Source organism: Pollachius pollachius (genome assembly GCF_949987615.1).
Source record: "Pollachius pollachius genome assembly, chromosome: 7".
Lineage (NCBI taxonomy): Eukaryota > Metazoa > Chordata > Actinopteri > Gadiformes > Gadidae > Pollachius > Pollachius pollachius.
The window spans coordinates 24,880,675-24,902,367 of record NC_136940.1 but is presented as its reverse complement, the minus strand read 5'-3'; the positions used below and the strand labels follow the sequence as shown (position 1 = coordinate 24,902,367).

Sequence of the window (21,693 nt, the reverse complement as noted above, 5' to 3'; positions counted from 1 at the left end):
TGTGAATTTCGGGGTGCATCAAAAGACACCACAAGTTAATATATAATATGATAATAATGTCATACCTGAGCAGGTCCTTTGGACGAGAACCAAATAATCCAATCAAAGTCTTTCCATCGTGGTTTTGGAAAGGCCAGCTCTAAAGCAGTGTCCGTCCGTCCGTGCCCCCCCCCCCCCCCCCCCCCCACGCAGGCCTCCAGTGTGAATCCAAGGACAACGAGTGCGCCCCAAAGCACGACGCGGACCCCCCCCGCTGCCTGAACGGGGGCCAGTGTATCGACGGCGTGGGCCACTACTCGTGCTCCTGCCCGCCGGGCTTCAACGGGCAGTACTGCGAGGGCGACGTCAACGAGTGCCTCTCCCAGCCCTGCCAAGCCCCCGGCAGCCTAGACTGCGTGCAGCTGACCAATGACTACCACTGCAGCTGTCGCCTAGGTTACACAGGTGGGGAACGTACACCTCGCCTCCGGGCTTTTTTTTTTTTTTTTTTGCTGACGTTTTAGGTTTTATGCAGTAGCTCAAGAGGGTAGAGCGGGTTCACTGGTAACGGGAAGGTTGCTAGTTCGATTCCCCGGGCTCGAACCTTGAGTGTCGAGGTGTCCTCGGGCAAGACGGACGCCTCACCCTGACTGCTCCCGACGAGCCGGCTGTCGCCCTGCGTGGTTGACCCCGCCCTCGGTGTGTGAATGTGTGAATTAATGGTTGTAAGTTGCTTTGGATTAAAGTGTGAAAGCGAATGTTCCCGAAGTTTTACTTCCCTCTCCATTTCTGGGCGTCGGCCATTAAGGCGATGTTTAGGCTTACACACGCTGCAACTTTAATTAATGACTTGATTCATACCTGCTTTCTGGAGGAGGAGGATGACGGTGATGGAGCCAACGGGTGAAGTGACATCTGTGCGCTGTAGTGATTGCTGTGGGGGCGGCAGAGACTTGAAATACGATAGTGTAGTGCTGTCGCTGAGGGCCATATCTTACATAAGAAATGTTCCAGTTCTCTTCTTTAATCAATATGACCCGACGATGTTCCGTGTTTCCTCCCCAGGCCGGCACTGTGAGTCCATGGTGAACCTGTGTCTCTCCAAGCCCTGCCACCACAGCGGCTCCTGCACCATGAACAAGAGCTCCATCCATGGTTACTCATGCTCCTGCCCCCCAGTAAGTCTTCCGGTCACCAGTGGGTCCTCTCCTGAATGCTCGCGTACGATCTCACATCGCCTAACAAGAGTCTTATCGTTTAGATTATGTTTGTTTGTTGTTTTGTTACCAGTCTGCGGACATATACTTTAAAGCTGACATATTATACCACCGTCACACTCACACCTGGTGGTATAATATGTCACCTCTAACTAGGGCTGGGCGATTAATCGAATTTTGATCTCGATTTAGATTTTAGCGTCAAACGATCACAAATTTTTTATTATTATTTAGTTATTTATTTTTAATGATTTATAGAAAGTGCAGAACAGCTGGATACACATCTGTACATTATTTTAGATTTGATCATTTTCTTTTGGACCATTTTGTGTGTATTTTTTTTAAGGCGAAATTTCAAAGTTCTCAGTTAAAAAGTGTTTTTGAGAGAGACATGCTGAATGAATACATCATGTTTTCAAACAAAAAAAATAATCGTTATAATAATCGCGATTTCAATATCGACCAAAATAATCGTGATTATGATTTTTTTCCATAATCGAGCACCCCTACCTCTAACATGAATTCTAATTGTAAAATGTCATCCAATCTCTCTTCAGTGAAACAACATGGATCCACGCAGTCTCAGTTTTCAAGAACACACCCGTTGTTCTTCTGTTTAAACCCGCAGGAACACCATTAAAACTGATTTAATTATTCTGTCAAAGGTCGTTAAAGAACCTCCACCTACCGCCTTTGTGTTTGTTCTTGCCTCTCTGATCTGCCTTCGTCTAACACTTGACGCTTGTGTCTCCTCACTAACCTCCTCTTCTCCTCTTACCTTCCTGCTTTGCTTCAGAGGGCCACGCCATAGAGCAGGTACGGTAGAGAGACACGAGGCATTCGGGGAACCTGCCACACTCGCTAGCCTTCGTACCGCACCGCCGTCCGCTTGCACCCTCCCGCTGCTGTCCTCTTCCCTCCGTGACGCCGTGTGTTTGAGTGAATAGCATATCGAAGAACTTGATATCGAAGAGCATAACTAGAACGTCTCTCAGGAATAATATGTGCCCATCCGTGGCAGTCTATCCACCCTGGCAATCCATCCTTCTGAACCCTATGACCCTGAAGATGGTGATTATATAACGCTGTTCAGGCTGGTAGATGGTCCGCCTTCCAAAGCCTCTCCCACCGCCTCCTCCATGCCTCACAACGTGTGTCTTCCCCACCCCTCCCCTCGCTCCGTCCTCAGGGCTACACCGGGCCCAACTGCGGCGAGATGGAGACTGGCTACACCTGCGCCCGGCTGCACTGCCAGAACGGCGGCCACTGCGAGTCCCTGGGAGGACTCATCCGCTGCCGGTGCCTGGCCGGCTTCGCGGGGCAGCACTGTGAGGTGGCCCAGATGTGCCAGAGCCGGCCGTGTCGCAACGGGGGTACCTGTGTGGGCGACTCGTCCGTCGTGATCGGGTACCGCTGCCTCTGCCCGGACCGCTTCGCGGCCTACCACTGCGATCAGGACGCCGCCCCGGAGCCCGCCTCGGCATGCCCCTACCCGCAGTGCGAGCAGCAGGCGGGCGACCGCGTGTGCGACCCCAAGTGCAACAACCACATGTGCCAGTGGGACGGCGGGGACTGCTCGCTGCACTGGGAGCGGCCGTGGAGCAACTGCAAGGCCAGCGTGCCGTGCTGGGAGCTGTTCCGGAACAAGCGCTGTGACAAGGAGTGCGACAACCCGGACTGCCTCTTCGACAGCTTCGAGTGCCAGGAGTCCCCGCAGTGCAAGTAGGTGGTCCGTCCCCCCGGCACACTACCGCACACACATACATCATATGATCGCAAGAAATTGAAAATTCCTAATGAATCAAATATTTTTGAGTTCCTTAAAGTCGTTATGTGCAACATTTCAGCCTGCTCCTCGCTTAGAATGACATCTGTAGTCAATGCTGATCGGGAAATATTTCAATAACTTGATCCATAAATTCACCTCCCATCACTGGCATCTTTCCTTACAAGAATCTTACTAAGAATCGTAGACTCTCCCAAACCGTCCCAATCAAGCCTCTGAGCCAGCCAAGCCGGCTAGTCCGCCTCCAAATTGCAACCCTACAAGGTTTCCCATGTCCTGCCCATGATGTGACGAGTATCTCAGCATCTGATGGACCCCAATTCACATTTACATTTAACGGGATTGTGCTGATGCTTTTATCCAAAATAACTTACAACCATTCATTCACACATTCACACACCGACAGCGGAGTCGACCAAGCCAGGCGACAGGAGGAGTCAGGGTGAGGGCGTCTCGCTCAGGGACACCTCGACACTCAGCTAGGAGGAGCCGGGGATCAAACTAGCGACCTTCCGGTTACCAGTCAGCCCGCTCTACCTCCCGAGCTACTGTCGCCCCTACTTCAGTCCCTTTTACTTTAGCGTCGGTGCAAACCGTCCGCAAGTCTGTCTCTCCAATCCATACCAACAAACCCCTTCACTCCCCCCCCCCCCACAGGTACGACCGCTACTGCGCCGATCACTTCGGAGACGGCGTGTGCGACCGCAGCTGTTACAACGAGGCGTGCGGCTGGGACGGCCTGGACTGCTCGGCCGACACTCCGCCCAAGGTGGCGGACGGCACGCTGGTGATCGTGGTGCTGCTGCAGCCCAATGAGCTGCTGAAGGACATGCTGGGCTTCCTGCGCTCGCTGGGCACCCTGCTGCACACCAACCTGCGCGTGCGGCGGGACAAGGACCAGAAGCCCATGGTGTTCCCCTACTATGGCCCTGAGGCGGGCCAGGAGGCGCTGCGGAGCAACGCCGGCCGCGCCAAGAGGGAGCTGGACCAGGAAGTCATCGGGTAGGCGGTGACCTCCTTATAAATTTATTATTAACTTAATTGACATTTAAATGAATTGAACCTTATGCAGTGTTCTCATGTCTCTCATGTCTCTCCTATGTCTCTCTCTTATGTCCCTCGCCTGGCCTCCAGCTCCAAGGTCTTCCTGGAGATCGATAACCGCGAGTGCGCCCAGAGCGCGGCGGACTGCTTCCTCAAGACGGAGCAGGCCGCCTCCTTCATCGCCGCCGAGCACCTGAGGGCGGAACTTCCCTACCCCCTGGTGTCTGTCACCAGTAAGTACCACGGGGATCTGAGCTCACTGGGCCATTAGCAGGGGGCTTGTACAGTGCTCGGGCAGCGGATCATTTATTCGTAGGATGGTAGGGGCAAGTACCGCCTTTTTCGCCTCTTGAGTGGTGAGAATGGCTCTCCTCCGATTGGTTACGGTTATGGTTAGGGTTAACCCTAACCATAACCCTAAACCTAACGCTAACCCTAAACTCCTCCAAACAGCTGGGACTAATCGAAACACGATCTAAAGGAAAGCCCTTCTAACCCATCAGGGGCGAAAAAGGCGGTACTTACCCCTACCATCCTACGAACAAAAGATTTGCGTACGGGCATATGCCATGACTGCCGCCATTTTGGGAGCATTGTGTTGACAGGCCGAAACGTGTTTCGGTCGTTGTTGAGTTTTTGTAAAACGGTATCATTATTGGGGTGGCATTGTTTTGTTTTGAACTGCCTCAGCGTTTCTCTCTCTTGACTCCTCTCAATATAGCGATGTGTTGCCAACGAAAGATCCCATGATGCATTCTGATTGTGTACAAGCCCTGTACAACATTCTATTCATCATCCTCTCACAAAATATAGATATTTTGTGTCTCGTTTTGGGTCCCCAATGTGTGTTTGCCGATACTACTAGTCAATGTTGACCCTGTTCCCTGTATGTTGTATCATTGCACTATAGAACAAACCCCCTTTCTCTTTGTCCCCCAGCCGAACGGGAGGAAGTCGCCTCCAGCCACTTCCTGTTCTACCTGGGCGGCGTGTGTGCGCTGATCGCCCTGTTGATCCTCATGCTGGGCATGCTGGCGGCCAAGAGGAAGAGCAAACACGGCGTCCTCTGGCTCCCTGAAGGCTTCATGGCCAAGAAGGACGACAAGCGGCGGGAGCCCGTCGGACAGGATGACTTCGGCATGAAGTCAGTGGCCCAGGGAGCGGGTTCTAGTGTGTTAGCGGGTTCTACTGTGTTAGTGGGTTCTAGTGCTGTGTTACTGGGTTCTAGTGTGTTAGTGTGTTAGTGGGTTCTAGGGCGTTGTTAGTGGGTTCTAGTGCTGCGTTAGGTGGTTCTAGGGGGTTGTTAGTGGGTTCTAGTGCGTTGTTAGTGGGTTCTAGTGCGTAGTTAGTGGGTTCTAGTGCGTTGTTAGTGGGTTCTAGTGCGTTGTTAGTAGGTTCTAGTGTGTTAGTGGGTTCTAGGGCGTTGTTAGTGGGTTCTAGGGCGTTGTTAGTGGGTTCTAGGGCGTTGTTAGCGGGTTCTAGTGCTGCGTTGTTAGTGGGTTCTAGTGCGTTGTTAGTAGGTTCTAGTGTGTTAGTGGGTTCTAGGGCGTTGTTAGCGGGTTCTAGTGCTGCGTTGTTAGTGGGTTCTAGTGCGTTGTTAGTGGGTTCTAGTGCGTTGTTAGTGGGTTCTAGTGTGTTAGTGGGTTCTAGGGCGTTCTTAGTGGGTTCTAGTGCTGCGCTGTTAGGGGGTTCTAGTGCTGCGCTGTTAGGGGGTTCTAGTGCTGCACTGTTAGTGGGTTCTAGTGTGTTGTTAGTGGGTTCTAGTGTGCTGTTAGTGGGTTCTAGTGTGTTGTTAGTGGGTTCTAGTGTGTTGTTAGTGGGTTCTAGTGTGCTGTTAGTGGGTTCTAGTGCTTTTCAGTTCAGTCCAAAATATTAAGACATCGTTTAGTGTATTCAGGCTGTCACAGTACAGTGACGTTCCAATCTTGGGGAAAGCCAACGAGAGCACCCACCCCGGCCACCTGCCCCTCCCTGCAAGATGAGAACGTCACTTTACTGGACTGCAGTCGACCACATCCGTGTCATTTATTATTACGCTATTGAGCAGATGACTTTCTGTCAGAACCATCATGATCCGTCATGTCCTTGAAGAGCTTGAATGGAGTGAGACGTCTAGAACGTTGAACTGTAATGAAGCCAGCGATCCGCTGCCCTACCACCAGCCTTCCCCTCACACCTCCTTCTTCCTCCTCCTCTCCTCCTCCTCCTCACTTCAGGAACTTTATCTCCCACGACGGACCCATGATGGATGGAGGCCAGGGACAGAGATGGCTCGAAGACGTTCCTCCCAAGAGGCAACGGGTAAGTTGTCGGTCTGTCTGTCTGTCTGCCTGCCTGTCTGGCTCTCCGTCTCTCTGCCTGTCTGTCTCTCTGTCTGTCTGTCTACCTGCCTGTCTGTCTCTCTGTCTCTCAGTCCCTCTGCCTGCCTGTCTGTCTCTCTGTTTCTCTGTCTGTCTGCCTCTCGGTCTCTCGGCCTCTTGGCCTCTCTCTCTCTCTGTCTGTCTGTCTGTGTTCTTGTCTTCCTGTCTGTCTGCCCGTCCAGCCGTACTGTTTTGTGTAATAAGCTCCACCCCCCCCCCCCCCCCCCCCCCCCCCGTCAGACGGAGGACAAGCCCCTCCTTCCGCTGCCCATGGACAGCGGAGTGGACCGGCGGGAGTGGACCCTGCAGCACCACAAGGCGGCCGACATCACCCTCACCCCCCCGCAGGCTGACCTGGACGCAGACTGCCTGGACGTCAACGTCAAAGGCCCAGGTGGGTGCGCTGGCCTCTCTTTAGCGGTTCACCGGGCGCCGAGTCAGGGTGTCTCCGTCATCTCAAAGACCCTCCCTCGGTCACCGGCACGGGTCTATAACACCGAAGAACAATTTCCCACGTGCTTCACGGAAAATGGGAAAGGTCTCACCGTAAAGGAGCCACCGTACCCCGGGCTGTACTATGTATGCTATTTATATAAGCAGGGTGCGATTTGCCGGTGGGGATGGTGGGGATTATCCCCCCCTCTGGTTTACACGTCCTACCCTCTGCTGAATTATTTTTATCCTCGGTGGGCTATAAAAATTATCCCCCCCACCCAAAGTATTTTCACCATTACATCGTAATAATTAACAACCAAAATACACAGGGTCCGTCTTCATTTTGAAACATTTTAAAATGTTTCTCAAAATTATCCCCCCCTCTGGTTTTTTCACAAAGCGCACCCTGTATATAAGTAGACAATGTCCTACAGTAGATTCAATTAACTCCAACCTCACCCCTGCTCCCCAGAGGTCTAAACCCCCCTAATGCTGTACTATATACTATATAGACTATATGTTATCTATAACTATACTGTGACCCCCTCCCAGACGGTTACACCCCCCTGATGCTGGCCTCCCTGCGCACGGCGGGGGGTCTGGACTGCGGCCTCCACGCGGAGGAGGAGGAGGAGGAGGAGAGCGGGGGGGAGGAGCCGGGCCCCAGCGTGATCTCTGACCTCATCGGGCAGGGCGCCACGCTGCTGGCGCAGACGGACCGCACCGGGGAGACGGCGCTGCACCTGGCCGCGCGCTACGCCCGCGCCGACGCCGCCAAGAGGCTGCTGGACGCCGGCGCCGACGCCAACGCCCACGACAACATGGGCCGCACGCCGCTGCACGCCGCCGTGGCCGCCGACGCCCAGGGCGTGTTCCAGGTGAGCGTCTAACCCCGATCACTACCAGATCACCACCCGATCACTACCAGATCACCATCCGATTACTACCAGATCACTACCCAATCACTACCAGATCAATACCAGATCACCACCCAATCACTACCAGATCACCACCCGATCACTACCAGATCACCACCAGATCACCACCCGATCACTACCAGATCACCACCCGATCACTACCAGATCAACACCCGATCACTACCAGATCACCACCCGATCAATAGCAGATCACCACCTGATCAATACCAGATCACCACCCGATTACTACCAGATCAATACCCAATCACTACCAGATCAATACCAGATCACCACCCAATCACTACCAGATCACTACCCGATCACCACCTAATCACTACCAGATCACCACCCGATCAATACCAGATCACCACCTGATCCCTACCAGATCACCACCCGATCAATACCAGATCCCCACCCGATCACTACCAGATCCCCACCCGATCACTACCAGATCCCCACCCGATCACTACCAGATCCCCACCCGATCACTACCAGATCACCACCCGATCACTACTCGATCACTTCCTTATTAGTATCAGATCACTACTTTATCACTTCTCAATCACTACTCGGATCAGATCACTATCAGATCACGAGCAGATAACCCCCTTAGCACCCCCATATCTCCCCCTTGTTAACCGCATACATCTCCCATATCAGTCCCATTGTACCCCCATATCACCCCAGTGTCACCCCTATATCACTCCCACATCACTTCTAAAACATCTACTAGTCAGGCCCCGCCCCCTCCTCATGGCCGTGTGTTGCCCCGCCCCCCCTCCTCATGGCCGTGTGTTGCCCTGCCCCTCAGATCCTGATCCGTAACCGCGCCACCGAGCTCAACGCCCGCATGAACGACGGGACCACGCCCCTCATCCTGGCCGCCCGGCTGGCCGTGGAGGGCATGGTGGAGGAGCTGGTGCACTGCCACGCCGACATCAACGCCGTCGACGACCACGGTGAGTACACGCTAACCACGACCACGGTCAGTACACGCTAACCACGACCACGACCACGGTCAGTACACGCTAACCACGACCACGGTCAGTACACGCTTACACCGACCACGACCACGGTCAGTACACGCTAACCACGACCATGACCACGGTCAGTACACGCTAACCACGACCACGGTCAGTACACGCTTACACCGACCACGACCACGGTCAGTACACGCTAACCACGACCACGGTCAGTACACGCTAACACCGACCACGACCACGGTCAGTACACGCTAACACCGACCACGACCACGGTCAGTACACGCCAACGCCGGCCACGGTCAGTACACGCTAACACCGACCACGACCACGGTCAGTACACGCCAACGCCGGCCACGGTCAGTACACGCTAACCACGACCACGGTCAGTACACGCTGACCACGGTCAGTACACGCTAACCACGACCACGGTCAGTACACGCCAACGCCGGCCACGGTCAGTACACGCCAACGCCGGCCACGGTCAGTACACGCCAACGTCGGCCACGGTCGGTACACACTAACCACGACCACAACCACGGTCAGTACACGCCAACGCCGGCCACGGTCGGTACACACTAACACGACCACGGCCACGGGTGTCAAGGCCCCATGAAGCCGCCCCGGATCAATGGGCCCGTGCCGCTGTTATTGGAAAATTAGGATATGTTTTCTTGCCCATACTCCAGAAAAATCCCTCGTTTTTTTTTTTTTTTTTTATTGTTGGTATAGTCTTAAAGATTTAGAGTTTCATTCCTTCCCTCATTCCCATCCCCATCCATCCCATAATCACAGGTAAGTCTGCTCTGCACTGGGCGGCGGCGGTGAACAACGTGGAGGCCACCCTGGCTCTGCTGAAGAACGGCGCCAACCGGGACATGCAGGACAACAAGGTGGGTGGAGCCCCCATCCGCGGGGTCAGAGGTCGCCGGGGGTTGAGCGACCCCCCCCTCCGTGGGGTCAGAGGTCGCCGGGGGTAGAGCGACGGGGGTCCGCGGGGACCTCATGTAAAGTCTGTAGATGTTGCGACAAGATGTCCGATTTCATTGTGTACCATTTTTGTCGCCCTCTGTCCGGTACTTTGCTTCCACTCAGACAGAGTTGACGTTTTTCCCGATGTGTGATGGATAGATAAATGGATAAAAAAAAACGTTATTTATCCCCCGGAGGGGGAAATTCCTTTATTACACCCCAGCAGCAGTGGAAGACACAGGACATAATGCTAAGGAAAACAAAAATAGATGCTAAAGTAAATGTTAAGTAAGAACGAACACAACCAACAGTATGAATTATAAAGTGGCCCCCGTGCCACTACAGCCTCTTAGTGTGTGAACGCAGTGTAAAGAACCAAGACAAGTGATCAAGTAGGTTTGTACGCATGCATGTACTTTACGTACGTGTGCGTCCACCTGACGTCCCTGTGGTGCGGCTGTACCCCCCCCCCCCCCCAGGAGGAGACCCCTCTGTTCCTGGCGGCACGCGAGGGGAGCTTCGAGGCGGCCCAGGTGCTCCTGGACCACTACTCCAACCGGGACATCACGGACCACCTGGACCGCCTGCCCCGGGACACCGCCCAGGAGCGCATGCACCACGACATCGTGCGGCTGTTGGACCAGTACAACCTGGTGCACAGCCCCCACAACGGGGCCCCCCGGCTGGGCAGCGCCGGGGGCCACCCCTCCCTGGTGTGCGGGGCCAACGGCAACGCCTTCGTCGGCATGCGGCCGGGGCCCCAGGGCAAGAAGAGCCGGAGGAGCGCCGGGGCCGCCAAGGAGCTGAAGGACCCCAAGGCCAAGCGGAGGAAGAAGCCCACCGGGGGGGAGGGGCCCGGCGCGGCCGCGGGGGCCACGAACGGCGGGGGGCCGCCGGGGGCCGCCGGCAACGCCCCCAAGGCGGCGGGCGGACTCCCGGAGGCCTCCGTCAGCATGTCCCCCGTGGACTCCCTGGAGTCCCCGCACTCCTACACCGGGGACACCCCCGGGGGCTCGGCCGGCGCGGCCGGCCCCCCCCTCCCTGCTGACCGGCCCGGGCGCCCCCCGCCCCCTGCTGCCCCCCGTCAGCCACATGCTGGGGCAGCAGGGGGCCTGGGTGCGCATGCCCAAGCAGAGCTACGGCGGGCCCCTCTTCGGCCTGGTGCCCCACCCCGTGCCGGGGGCCCACCGTGCCGGGGGCATGGGCCAGCACCGCGGGCCGGGCGCCATGGGGAGCCCCATGAACGTGACCATGAGCCGGGAGCAGCTGCCCCCCATCGTCACCTTCCAGATGATGCCGGCGGGGCTGAAGGCCCCCCAGGGCGGCCCGGTGCAGCAGGCCCAGGGCCAGACGCAGGGCCAGAGCCACCTGGGCCGGGCGCCGCACCACGGCATGATGTACCAGCTCCCGGAGCAGGCGGGCCTGGGCCACGCCCTGGGCCACGCCCTGCAGCGGCCCCACAGCCACGCCCTGAGCCACGGCCCCCACGGCATGGCGGAGGGCCAGCCCCGCCCGCTGCCGCCCTACCAGGCCCGGCACAGCCCGGTGGATAAGTACCCCACGCCCCCCTCCCAGCACAGCTACTCCACCGACGGGACCACCCCGGGCCACCCGGCCCACCCGCCCAGCGAGCACCCGTACCTCACCCCGTCGCCCGAGTCCCCGGACCCCTGGTCCTCGTCCTCGCCCCACTCCAACTCAGACTGGTCCGACGTCACCACCAGCCCCACCCCGGTGGGGGACCCCCGCCACGCGCTGCCCTCCTCCCACCACACACACATTCCGGAGCAGGGCCAGCTGCTGCTGCAGCCGGCCCCGGTGGGCCCCCCTGCATCGCGGCCGGCGCAGAGGGGGGGCATGCAGGTGTTCGCCTAGGGTCCGCCCCCCCCCCCCCCCCCCCCCGAACCACGAGGAGGAGGAGGAGGAGGAGGAGGAGGAGGAGGAGGACGCCGCACTCTGGGAAGGGGGGGGTTCGTCTTTATGTAGTCCAAAAGAATACGACACTTCACTCGTCATGTTACTCAACTTTCTCCCGTTTTGAGACGTGTTCTGTTTTCATCTCTTTTTGTCGTCTGTCATTTATTGCACTTAAGAGTACTGTGTGTGTGTTTTTTTTTTTTAGAGGGTTTTTTTTATTGAGTATCGTCTGTTAGAAACTGAAGCGTCTGAATACCAAAAAAAAAAAACGAAGGTGATGTTCTGAGTCTTAACCGCGGCCTGGGCCGACTCGCCCCGGCTCGTCTGGGTTTCGATGCCCCCCTCGGGGGCCCCACCGTGTCTCCCCCAAGAGGAACAGAAGAAGAGCTGATCACGGCCCGGCGAGGGTAAGAACAGAAGGTCGGGGAAGGACACGCGACGACAGAACAGCCGGAGCCCGGGTCGCCTTTGGAGGGACGGTTCCCATGTTTTACAGGCGCCACGCTAGCCTTCAATGTCACGTTGTAGGTTCTAGGGCCTGCCCTTACTAAATTCAGATTCAAAAAAATGTATTTACCTTTTTTATTTGACATTGAATGTATCGAATTCAATGCTTCGTTCAAAAAGAAAAAACTGCCTATTTGTTGTCATGTTTCGTTTTTGATAAAAAGGGGGATTTTTTTTCAATATAAATATCTGTTGCATGTACAGAAATGCCAATTCAGAGAACGACAATGCAAATGTTCCCTTCTGCAGCCTGTGGTGTAAATAGCTCTGCTACAGCTGTGTGCCTTCATCGTGGAAACAACATTGTGTTCCATGGACTTGGTGGTATAGCCTCCATGTACAGAGAAATTGCAACGCAACCATACAACTAGCCAGTGTCCAACCTTTGGAGACACAAATACCTGCCGGCAATCTGTAACAGGCTTGAAAGACTTTATGCAAAAATCATGTTAGTATTGCTACTTGCATTGTAGTTTTGATGTGACCAAGGGCGTAGGAACCGGGGGGGACGGAGGGGACATTTCCCCTCCAATATCGGAGACAGGCGCATTTATCCCACCTAAAAATTATACCGGATCTGTCAGGTTTCCAATATGTGTCCCCCCCAATGTTTAACTTATTCCTACGCCCCTGGATGTGACCATTTCTTTTTTTGCAGAATACAAATTAGTGGACAAACCAGTTGATGGAGAAATATTGGTTATTATAAACATTAAGTAGTATGTTGTCTGTCTCTTAAAATGGTCAATATCTTTCTGAAGTCAATGTTTCTGCCTTACTACAATCAGTGTATCTGTGCCACTTTAATTGTTCTTTTGATTATCATTTTTTCTACCAATGCCAGGGTGTGTAATTGTACAGTCGTTGATAACCGTACTATAGGGTGGATCGATCGGAGCGTCGCCTTGTCTCTCTGCCAGAGCCACAGACAATCACTTGCTCTAGTGTTAATCGTAATACAACAGCAATATGTCCAAGACCAAATCATATTAGTCGGCCAAATTTTTATATTTTATTTGTTAAATTTTATCTTTGGAAACCAGCTTAAACGTTTGCATGGATTTATTTTCCATTGTAGTCTGTTGAATTGAAAGACTAATAAAACACACACACACACACACACACACACACACACACACACACACACACACACACACACACACACACACACACACACACACACACACACACACACACACACACACACACAAACGTTTATGTCAATGTTGTGTCCCAACATTGACATATGTTTTGTTTTACATGGTTGTTAAACTCAAGATAATCACCGTTAATGTGTTACCGTGCCTGTGGAGCCTATTTCCACTCAATACTTAATCATGGTAATGTTTGTTACGTATGCATGTAAATAGACTATTTTGTATTTTAATTGTATTTTCATTCTGTTAACCATAAGTAGTTAATATTATATATGTATGTATATACATATATATGTATATGTGTATATGTATGTATATCTATATGTATATACATATATATGTATGTGTATTAATTACATGAAGTAAGATTGGTCAAATGAGAAAGAACAAAAGCTGTCTGATGAAAATAAATGGAATCGTCACATACTCTCTGAAATAAAGTTTGGATCCTGTTAGACCCTCAAACTCGTTTTCTGGTGTTTTGTTTTGAAATGCAAAAAAAAGTTTCATACCAGTATTGAATATCAGATTGAATAGTGGACAGTAGACAGAAAAAACGATTCAGCCAAAAGATAAATTTGTCGGCCAATACCGTCCCCGGCCTGATGGGGGCGGTACGCCACAAGAGACCGGAGAAAGGAACCACTACACGGAAGTCATTCTATCTGGTTGTCGCTTCCTCGATAAGTTCAGCCTTCTCTAAGAAGACACTTGCAACTAATCGCTAATAGAAATGAAACATGCGAGATTTGAGCTAAAATGGGCTTAAATGCAGGAGCTTGTGCAGAGCTGTTTGTCGGCGTGAGGACGGACGGTTGAGATACATGGACGCGGGCACTGGAGGGTCTGTTCTGACAGCTCTGTTGACATTGCAGTCACTGTTTACATTGCAGTACTCTGTTATTTCTTATCTGAAATAAAGAATACTAGGATACTGCTGTTCATCATACTACCCGATGCGGAGTCTTTAACGTTACAAAGTTGACTGGCGGATCTGAAGCTGCTCTCAACAGGCTGTCTCTGGAAGTATCGAGAGGTGAGGGCATTCCGTTTTCTTCTTTCGTTACATCTTTATACCTACACGTATCATACTTAACAGCCAAAACGAATAAATCCAACCCCTTCTCTTCCCTGTATTTTTTTTTTATCATTTATTTTTTGAATGTTTCCAGGCCTGACTACCGACTAGTGCACCATGGCGTCCCCCAGGCTGAAGTACCTGTCCCTGGGCGTTCTGGTGTTCCAGACCACGTCGCTGGTGCTCACCATGCGGTACTCCCGCACCCTGCAGGGGGACGGCCCGCGGTACCTGGCCTCCTCCGCCGTGGTGGTCGCAGAGCTGATGAAGATCGTGGCTTGTCTTCTGCTCGTCTTAAAGGAACACAGTAAGCAGAGTGAACGGTCTACAAATATGTCTTTATTTTTCCTTTTCTTTATGTTCAGGGTCGGAATAAGCGTCATCAATAGCCTAAAGTTGTTTAGTTTGACAAGTGAAGAGGATTTATTGTCCTGTTATGTTTTAGACTACAGCCTTCGAGCCCTCAACAGCATCCTCCGCCAGGAAATCCTCCACAAGCCCATAGACACTCTTAAACTGGCGGTTCCGTCCGGGATCTACACTCTGCAGAACAACCTGCTCTACGTGGCGTTGTCTAACCTCGACGCTGCCACCTACCAGGTACAGTCACCACCGCCTCGGACCGGTGGGAAATTACTAAACACTGGCAGCCAAAAACATAGGTCTGCATGTGTGTCATGGATGGGTAACTGGCGACTGTGGGGGGAACATAATCTAGTGGTTAGTCAGACATCTTCCTCTTCGGCGGAAAGATGCGTGCCCGCGCTCTACCTGAACTACTATGACCCGTGCGCATCAGTGAGCAGATATGTCCCAACCCCAAACTGCTCATCAATGACACTTTACGTACCAGCAGCACTACAATCCCTCCGGCTGCTGCTGTGGCTCCCCCGGTCCTCTCGGCCGCCTCACAAACGTTCTGCCCCTCCCTGTGTTGTGGTTCTCCCCCAGGTGACGTACCAGCTGAAGATCCTCACCACGGCACTGTTCTCTGTGTCCATGCTGGGGCGCCGGCTGGGCGTGTACCAGTGGCTCTCGCTGCTCATCCTCATGGCCGGGGTCGCTCTGGTCCAGGTACGACCCACGGGGGGGGCACGCGGGATTGGGTGACACTGACCTGTGTCCGCTCCGAGGTTGCTATCTTACCTCATAGTGGTACCATGAGGCCTACTTAGGGCAATAAAGCTACAGGATGGATCTAGGGGCAGTGTTTCCCAAACTTTTTTTTCTGGGGACCCATTTTTTTTAAAGTACAAACCATCGCGACCCAATTCACAATATGCCTTATCTATAAAATCGTGAGAAGAACACATTTGGGAATAAATGAACTTTCCTGAACGTTTTTAGTGCCAATTCCGAATCCCCTTATATATGAACTGAAACCAGCCATAAATCACAACTTTGTTTAATGCACTTGCTATTGAAAACATAATACTCGTATTAAATGCTCTGCCCTAAATGAGACCAAATAAATGCATTTAGGCGGAGTTCACATCTCCTTGTTTTGGCTTCTCACAAGTTATTTCCTCTCACAATGTGCATTAGCCTTTCCACTAGATTCAATGTTATAAGTACAATTATCAGAACAATACAATCATTCAGTACTATCAAAAACATGCTTCTTTTTGAAAGTTTTTTAAATGCAAATGTGAAAAAAAAAAATAAAAAACTTTTTTTTTTTGGTTCAATTTATTTGGCGACCCAATTCAAATCTCCCGCGACCCACATGTGGGTCACGACCCAGTCTTTGGGAAAGACTGGGCTCGGGGGATTGAGCCCCAGCCCAAAGGTTCTGGGTTTGATGCCCAGTGTGTGGGCCGGACCCGAGGGCCACCCAGGTCGGCAGGAGGCCTCGGGGCCAGCCGCTCCGTAAGGGCACGCAGAGTTCACTGAAGTCCTTTTGGATAGAAGCCTCAGGCTGGAAGACTCACTAGTAGATATTTTCTGCTGATTGGAAGCAGTAGGAATGTATCTGGTATCATCTCTGGTCTAAATAATACCATTCCTTGGCATCGCGTTGCAGCATTGGTTTCCTGATTCCCACGACGACGATCTGTTCATGAGGGGAGGGAATAGGGTGTGTTTACAGTATGCCTCAAATCAAGTTCATGTTTTGCGAGTTTCAGCCCAGATCTTTGGGGTAGCAAAGTGTTTTCTGGGTAATGGCTGACTGTTTCTCCTCCTGCTCCTCCGTGTTTCCAGTGGCCCTCAGAGGCCCCAGGGGCCAAGGAGACGGGGGCTCCGGCGACGGGGTCCCAGTTTGTGGGCGTGGCGGCGGTGCTGGTGGCCTGCTGCTCAAGCGGCTTCGCGGGCGTCTACTTCGAGAAGATCCTGAAGGAGAGCAAGCAGAGCGTCTGGGTCCGCAACATCCAGCTAGGTCCGGGCCGGCCTCTGGCACTGCTGCGTAGGGGCCCCGGATCTCTGGGGCCCCGTCTCTGGGTCTCTGTCTCTGTCGTCCCTGGTCTCTCTCTCTGGCTCTCTGTCCCTGGTCTCTCTCTCTGGGTCTCTCTCTGGGTCTCTCTCTCTGGGTCTCTGTAGTCCATGATCCCTATCTCCGGGTCTCTGTAGTCCATGATCCCTCTCTCTGTCGTCCCTTATACATGGGGACCTGTCTCTGTGTCTCTGTCTCTTGTCCCTGATCCCTGGGGCGCTGTCTGTCTGTCTGTCTCCGTGTGGTTCTGTCTCCGTGTGGTTCTGTCTTTCTGTGTCTGTCGCTCTCTGTGTCTTTATCTCTCCCCGTCTCTTACTCTCTTTGTGTGGTTCCGTGTCTCTGTCTTTATCTCTTCTCACTCACTCACTCACTCACTCACTCACTCACTCACTCACTCACTCTTAGGATTTCTTTTTCTTTGCTGTCGTGACACAGCCAGCTCTCCCCAGGGGGTGGGAGAAGAATGTGGCTGCACTCTCGCTCACGCTCCATCACAGTGCATCTATCCACTGAAACAGTTACAGGATAGATGGATCCATAATGCATGCTCATTGTGGTAAACGGTGACATCGTTTTAGTTCTTTATCGAGTACAGGGACCGAATATTTGCTGATTTTAGCCTCTGAAATGCAAACATTTGTTTGCTTTTCTCACTTTCAGATCGTTCTAAAAATCAGTCATTTCATTTGGCTGCTTAGACAAAGCAAGCAAATTCAAATATGACCATGCTTACATGTGATGTGAGCATGTGTCAATTTCTATGATATTTATAATTCACAAAATTATTATAAAATAATTGACAATGTAATGATGGTCAGCTGCTGCAAAAGGAACAGCCATCTCATGTCCACGAGGTCCGACCTTCACAACGAGGTCATGTTGTTGTCTGTGTGTCCTTCTGCCTCACCTTGAATGTGTTATCATTATTGCCGTACTGTGAAAGGGATGAGTAGGCATTAGAATCGCAGCCTGGCTGTGATTACAAACGCTAGTGCGCCTTTTCTCTGTGCTCAGATAGCCAGCTCAGCTTTTTGTCGCCCCTCCGTGTCTGCAGAGATGAATGTCCCTGTCCAGTTTATTTTTATGTTGTTTTTTTTATACCTGGGAGCCAGCGACTCGTGCGTTTTTGAAAGCTCTTGCGTGTGAAAGACGTAGAACTGCGTGTTAGCGCAGGATTTCCAGAGCCTGCATCTGATATAATCAGAGTGTAGAAAATAATTGATATCATGTTATTTTCACTTCACTGGTTCATTCAAGTCAGAAAGTGCTTCCGAAATGCAGATATGCTGCATAACACCGGGAGAGAATGTAATTTTTAAAGAATTGAGGTAGTTTGTGTAACAACAGCAGGTTGTGGCGACACACACTGCAGAGTCGAGACTTTCTTTCTTAAAAAATGCGTCTTCATTCACTGGGAGACGACAACATTAGGTTCAATGTTCATGTTCTCCTGAAATCTGACGCAGCAAACGTAGGATTCTATCGCTCTGGGCCATATTTATCGAGTTTACAGATATGTGTTTAGTGATTTTTTTCAGTTTTGTGTGTCTGTGTGCGTCTGTCTGTGTGTAGGGTTGTTTGGCCTGGTGTTTGGGCTGTTTGGGATGCTGGCCTACGACGGTGAGCGTGTGAGTGAGTCCGGAATGTTCCAGGGGTACAACGGCATCACCTGGACTGTGGTGGCGCTGCAGGTAACGCTAATCGATCAATAATCGATCAATAACTCCACAACAGGTCACAGGTTAATCTGTGACCTTTATGTTCACTTCAATGACTTCTTCTTACTCTGAGTGCTCCGCTTCTCTCGTGTCGAACGTCAGGGTACGCCAAGACAACACGGGACGAGACACCATGACAACGGGGAAAACAAATGCAAACGCTGACCCAGAAATGTCCATTTGTAGTACGCAGTGTAACCAAGGGTAACCAAGTGACTCAGCCTAGCAGAGAGAAATACTATGTTCCCTGTTAAGAACTTCCACATCCCCGACACTCAGCTGCTATATACCATTTACACTACGACGCTTTTATCCAAAGCAGCTTACAATAAGTACATTTGTCAGAAGAAGGAGAAACAATATATCTCAGTCGGTACAGTAAGGATGTTCATAAAACTAAGGGCAGAGCACTAACAATCGCTAGGTTAACCCATTCCCTATATACAACAAAGATAACTAGGATAAGATGCTACACAACTAAGTACTATAACTAATACCCTAATACCCATGTTGTGTACATTAGTTTCGCTTATTCTATTCCAAACGCGTCCCAAAGGCGTGTGGCGCTGTACTGGACCCTCCAGACCCCAGGGACATGGGCCATCTTTTAAAATATTGTTCTTCATGGATGGCCGCCCCCCTCCCACCCCTGTCCCGTTCCGACAGTGTCCCGGCGTAGGTCGTGGACCGGTGCCTGTTCCCATCTGGCCTGTGTGTGTGTGTTTGTTGTCCTCAGGCGCTGGGGGGTCTGGTCATCGCGGCGGTCATCAAGTACGCCGACAACATCCTGAAGGGCTTCGCCACCTCGCTGTCCATCATCCTCTCCACCCTCATCTCATACTTCCTGCTGCAGGACTTTGACCCCACCAGGTACACACACACACACCCTGAGACACGCACACGCTCGCACGCGCACATGCAGAAATGCAAATATTTACCGATGCAGACAGACCCTGAGTGCACACAGAGGAAATAAAAAGGCACACCCAATAATCCATGGAGAAAAACACCTGCGCTGAGACATACGCACGCACGTACGTACACACAGCAGTACTCACCCACTAGCTCCTCTCCCTCACTAATACTAAAGGCTAAGACGCACACTCACTAATACAAAGACCCACAGAAAATATAAACACACCCTAGCAAAATTCCATTCATGTAGAGCCACTCCATTCCACCCCTTGATCATTGTGCCTATGGACCTTTACCCCCCCCCCCCTCTCCACGTTCTCACTCTGAGCCTCCTCATGTTTCCATCGTATCGTACGCGGAGGCCACGGCCGTCTCCCTCCAGCCCCGCGCTGCGGTGTGTGTTGACGGGGTGTTTTCCTGTTCGCAGCGTCTTCTTCATGGGAGCATTGCTGGTCATCGCGGCCACCTTCCTGTACGGATACGAGGGGAAGTCCGCCCCCAACCCCAGCAGAGCATAGCGGACACACGCACACATCGACACACTCCACTCTCCAGAGGAACTGAAGGGCGTCCTACACTAGAAAAAAAGAGACCAGAGGGAGAGAGGTCATAGATGATGTCACCCACGTGGTTGAGAGAGAGAGAGAGAGAGAGAGAGAGAGAGAGAGAGAGAGAGAGAGAGAGAGAGAGAGAGAGAGAGAGAGAGAGAGAGAGAGAGAGAGAGAGAGAGAGAGAGAGAGAGAGAGAGAGAGAGAGAGAGAGAGAGACGCTGGTGGGCCCCACATCCAAACACCAACAAGTGCCTTGGTGAGGAAGAGGTGGAGGGGAAGAAGTGACCAAACCAGTTTCTTATGTCGACTCGGTCACCACCACTTGACTCCGACGGTGTCTGAGCTGCTGGCTGCCGTGTGGGCAGAGATCCTGGAGGACATTTTAATCCATGACTGATGATGAGCGGGAGACGACTTCCTATTGGTGACTCTGTCCATCCCTGGAGTGTTGGAGCGTCCAATAATGAGTAGTGTTTATGTACGCCGTCCAAGCCTGGTCCGAAGGATTGGAGAGGTGGTATTACGTTCTCATTTTTGTCTCTTGGGTTTTTCTGAGTTTTATACCGTTGATTTACGGAACCATGTTTTATTGTGGCGGGGCATTACGATGTACTAAATGTATTTCTTTTTTTTTTTTTAAAAAAACCTTTCATTTTCTCTCTCTTCCCCCCCCCCCCACCATCCGACCTGTGTTTAATGTTGGCATTGTGTAACCAGTGAGCAGTTACTCAAACAGAGAGCTAATATAAAGAGCTAACTGTTAGCCCATACTTGATTGAACTTTAATTTACTGTTTAATGGTGTCACGGAATGGGCAAAAATGATGTTTATGCTGGTATGAAATATTTGATATAACATGGGATTATAAATGACTAGTGGGATGGATAGCGATAATCCAAAAGATTATGTTGATTCGACTTTGTTTGATTTGAAAGTCTCAGAAATCATGAAATCAGTGGTGTTTTGAACCCGTCTGGGAGTGTGACGGGACCTCAAGGTGCTTTATGAGGGTTATGTTACAAGAAGTATCTGAATGGTGGGATCACCAAAGTAGGTGAATGATTCAGAGGGTGTGAGCGTATCGTGTCTGTATAGGTCAGGACCAAGTATGTTTTAGTTTCTTGATAAATAAAGCGGGTATTGTGGATGATTTTATGTTTTGCAAGTGTTTGTGTGTGTGTGTGTGTGTGTGCCCCCAGATATTTTCTGTACACTGAAAGCACAATTGCATCCTGTAATATGAACGCAGGTCATATTTTGTTACACATTTCTCCACAGAATTTAATTTCTGTCCGATATATTTGTCCACCCTTTTTAGATGTTGAAACACAACAGCCTAAATGATGTCTGCAGACATGGTAGCTTTCTGACATTTAAAGTTGACCTGCATTCTCCAAATGATAAGAATTAGATCACACCATCATCCTGGCCATCATGGGTTTTTAGTTGTTTTTAATGGTTTTTAGAAAGACTGCATGCAAAGTTCAGCCAGTTCCCAAAACATCCGGATCCGTCCCTTGTTTTTGTTTTCTTTTTTTGTTATACAATCATAATGACGAGACCATCCCACATACGTGTTACATTCCAGTCAGTCAGGTGAATGGATGCCCATGAATGAGTCGCTGCCGACACCTCTGTAAGCCCCGCCCACCCGGGCCGCTCAGGCACATCTGTTACTTTAAGAGACACTTGGGGTCGTCACGCGGGGACGACTCGCTGGAGATACAGA

General features: G+C 51.7%; 2 protein-coding genes and 1 long non-coding RNA gene across 4 annotated transcripts in view; 2 read left to right on the top strand and 1 right to left on the bottom strand.

Annotated features, from left to right (window-relative positions):
* The window catches only part of notch2 (notch receptor 2), a 52,779-nt gene extending 39,453 nt beyond the window's left edge, over positions 1–13,326 (top strand). The window contains 13 exon segments of the mRNA XM_079739113.1: positions 193–444; positions 1,045–1,157; positions 2,386–2,918; positions 3,640–3,984; positions 4,117–4,259; positions 4,966–5,170; positions 6,243–6,327; positions 6,627–6,780; positions 7,374–7,699; positions 8,550–8,697; positions 9,514–9,611; positions 10,170–10,720; positions 10,722–13,326. Coding sequence (XP_079595239.1) covers positions 193–444; positions 1,045–1,157; positions 2,386–2,918; positions 3,640–3,984; positions 4,117–4,259; positions 4,966–5,170; positions 6,243–6,327; positions 6,627–6,780; positions 7,374–7,699; positions 8,550–8,697; positions 9,514–9,611; positions 10,170–10,720; positions 10,722–11,565 — 3,797 coding nt within the window. The 3' untranslated portion in view covers positions 11,566–13,326.
* LOC307077674 lies at positions 13,176–13,726 on the bottom strand. Its single transcript, XR_013811947.1, has 2 exons — positions 13,266–13,726; positions 13,176–13,209 (listed from the first exon to the last, which is right to left on the bottom strand). It is a non-coding gene; the product is annotated as an uncharacterized lncRNA (long non-coding RNA).
* Positions 13,727–13,935: 209 nt separating this feature from the next.
* On the top strand, positions 13,936–21,117 carry slc35a3a (solute carrier family 35 member A3a). Of its 2 annotated transcripts, XM_079740284.1 has the most exons (8): positions 13,936–14,307; positions 14,444–14,656; positions 14,795–14,949; positions 15,301–15,423; positions 16,552–16,726; positions 18,353–18,471; positions 19,235–19,368; positions 19,841–21,117. In XM_079740284.1, exons 2-8 carry the CDS (start codon positions 14,467–14,469, stop codon positions 19,929–19,931), a joined length of 987 nt encoding a protein of 328 aa, XP_079596410.1. In that variant the 5' UTR covers positions 13,936–14,307; positions 14,444–14,466; the 3' UTR covers positions 19,932–21,117. The 2 variants fall into 2 exon arrangements, with proteins under 2 accessions (XP_079596410.1, XP_079596409.1); XM_079740283.1 differs by having other exon boundaries at positions 14,444–14,949.
* The last annotated feature ends 576 nt before the right edge of the window (positions 21,118–21,693 follow it).

Coding starts and splice junctions, on each gene's coding strand:
- slc35a3a (XM_079740283.1), top strand. CDS start 14,467: ATGGCGTCCCCCAGGCTGAAGTACCTGTCCCTGGGCGTTCTGGTGTTC. Junction 18,472..19,234: donor GGACTGTGGTGGCGCTGCAG/GTAACGCTAATC, acceptor TGTTGTCCTCAG/GCGCTGGGGGGTCTGGTCAT. Junction 19,369..19,840: donor CAGGACTTTGACCCCACCAG/GTACACACACAC, acceptor TCCTGTTCGCAG/CGTCTTCTTCATGGGAGCAT.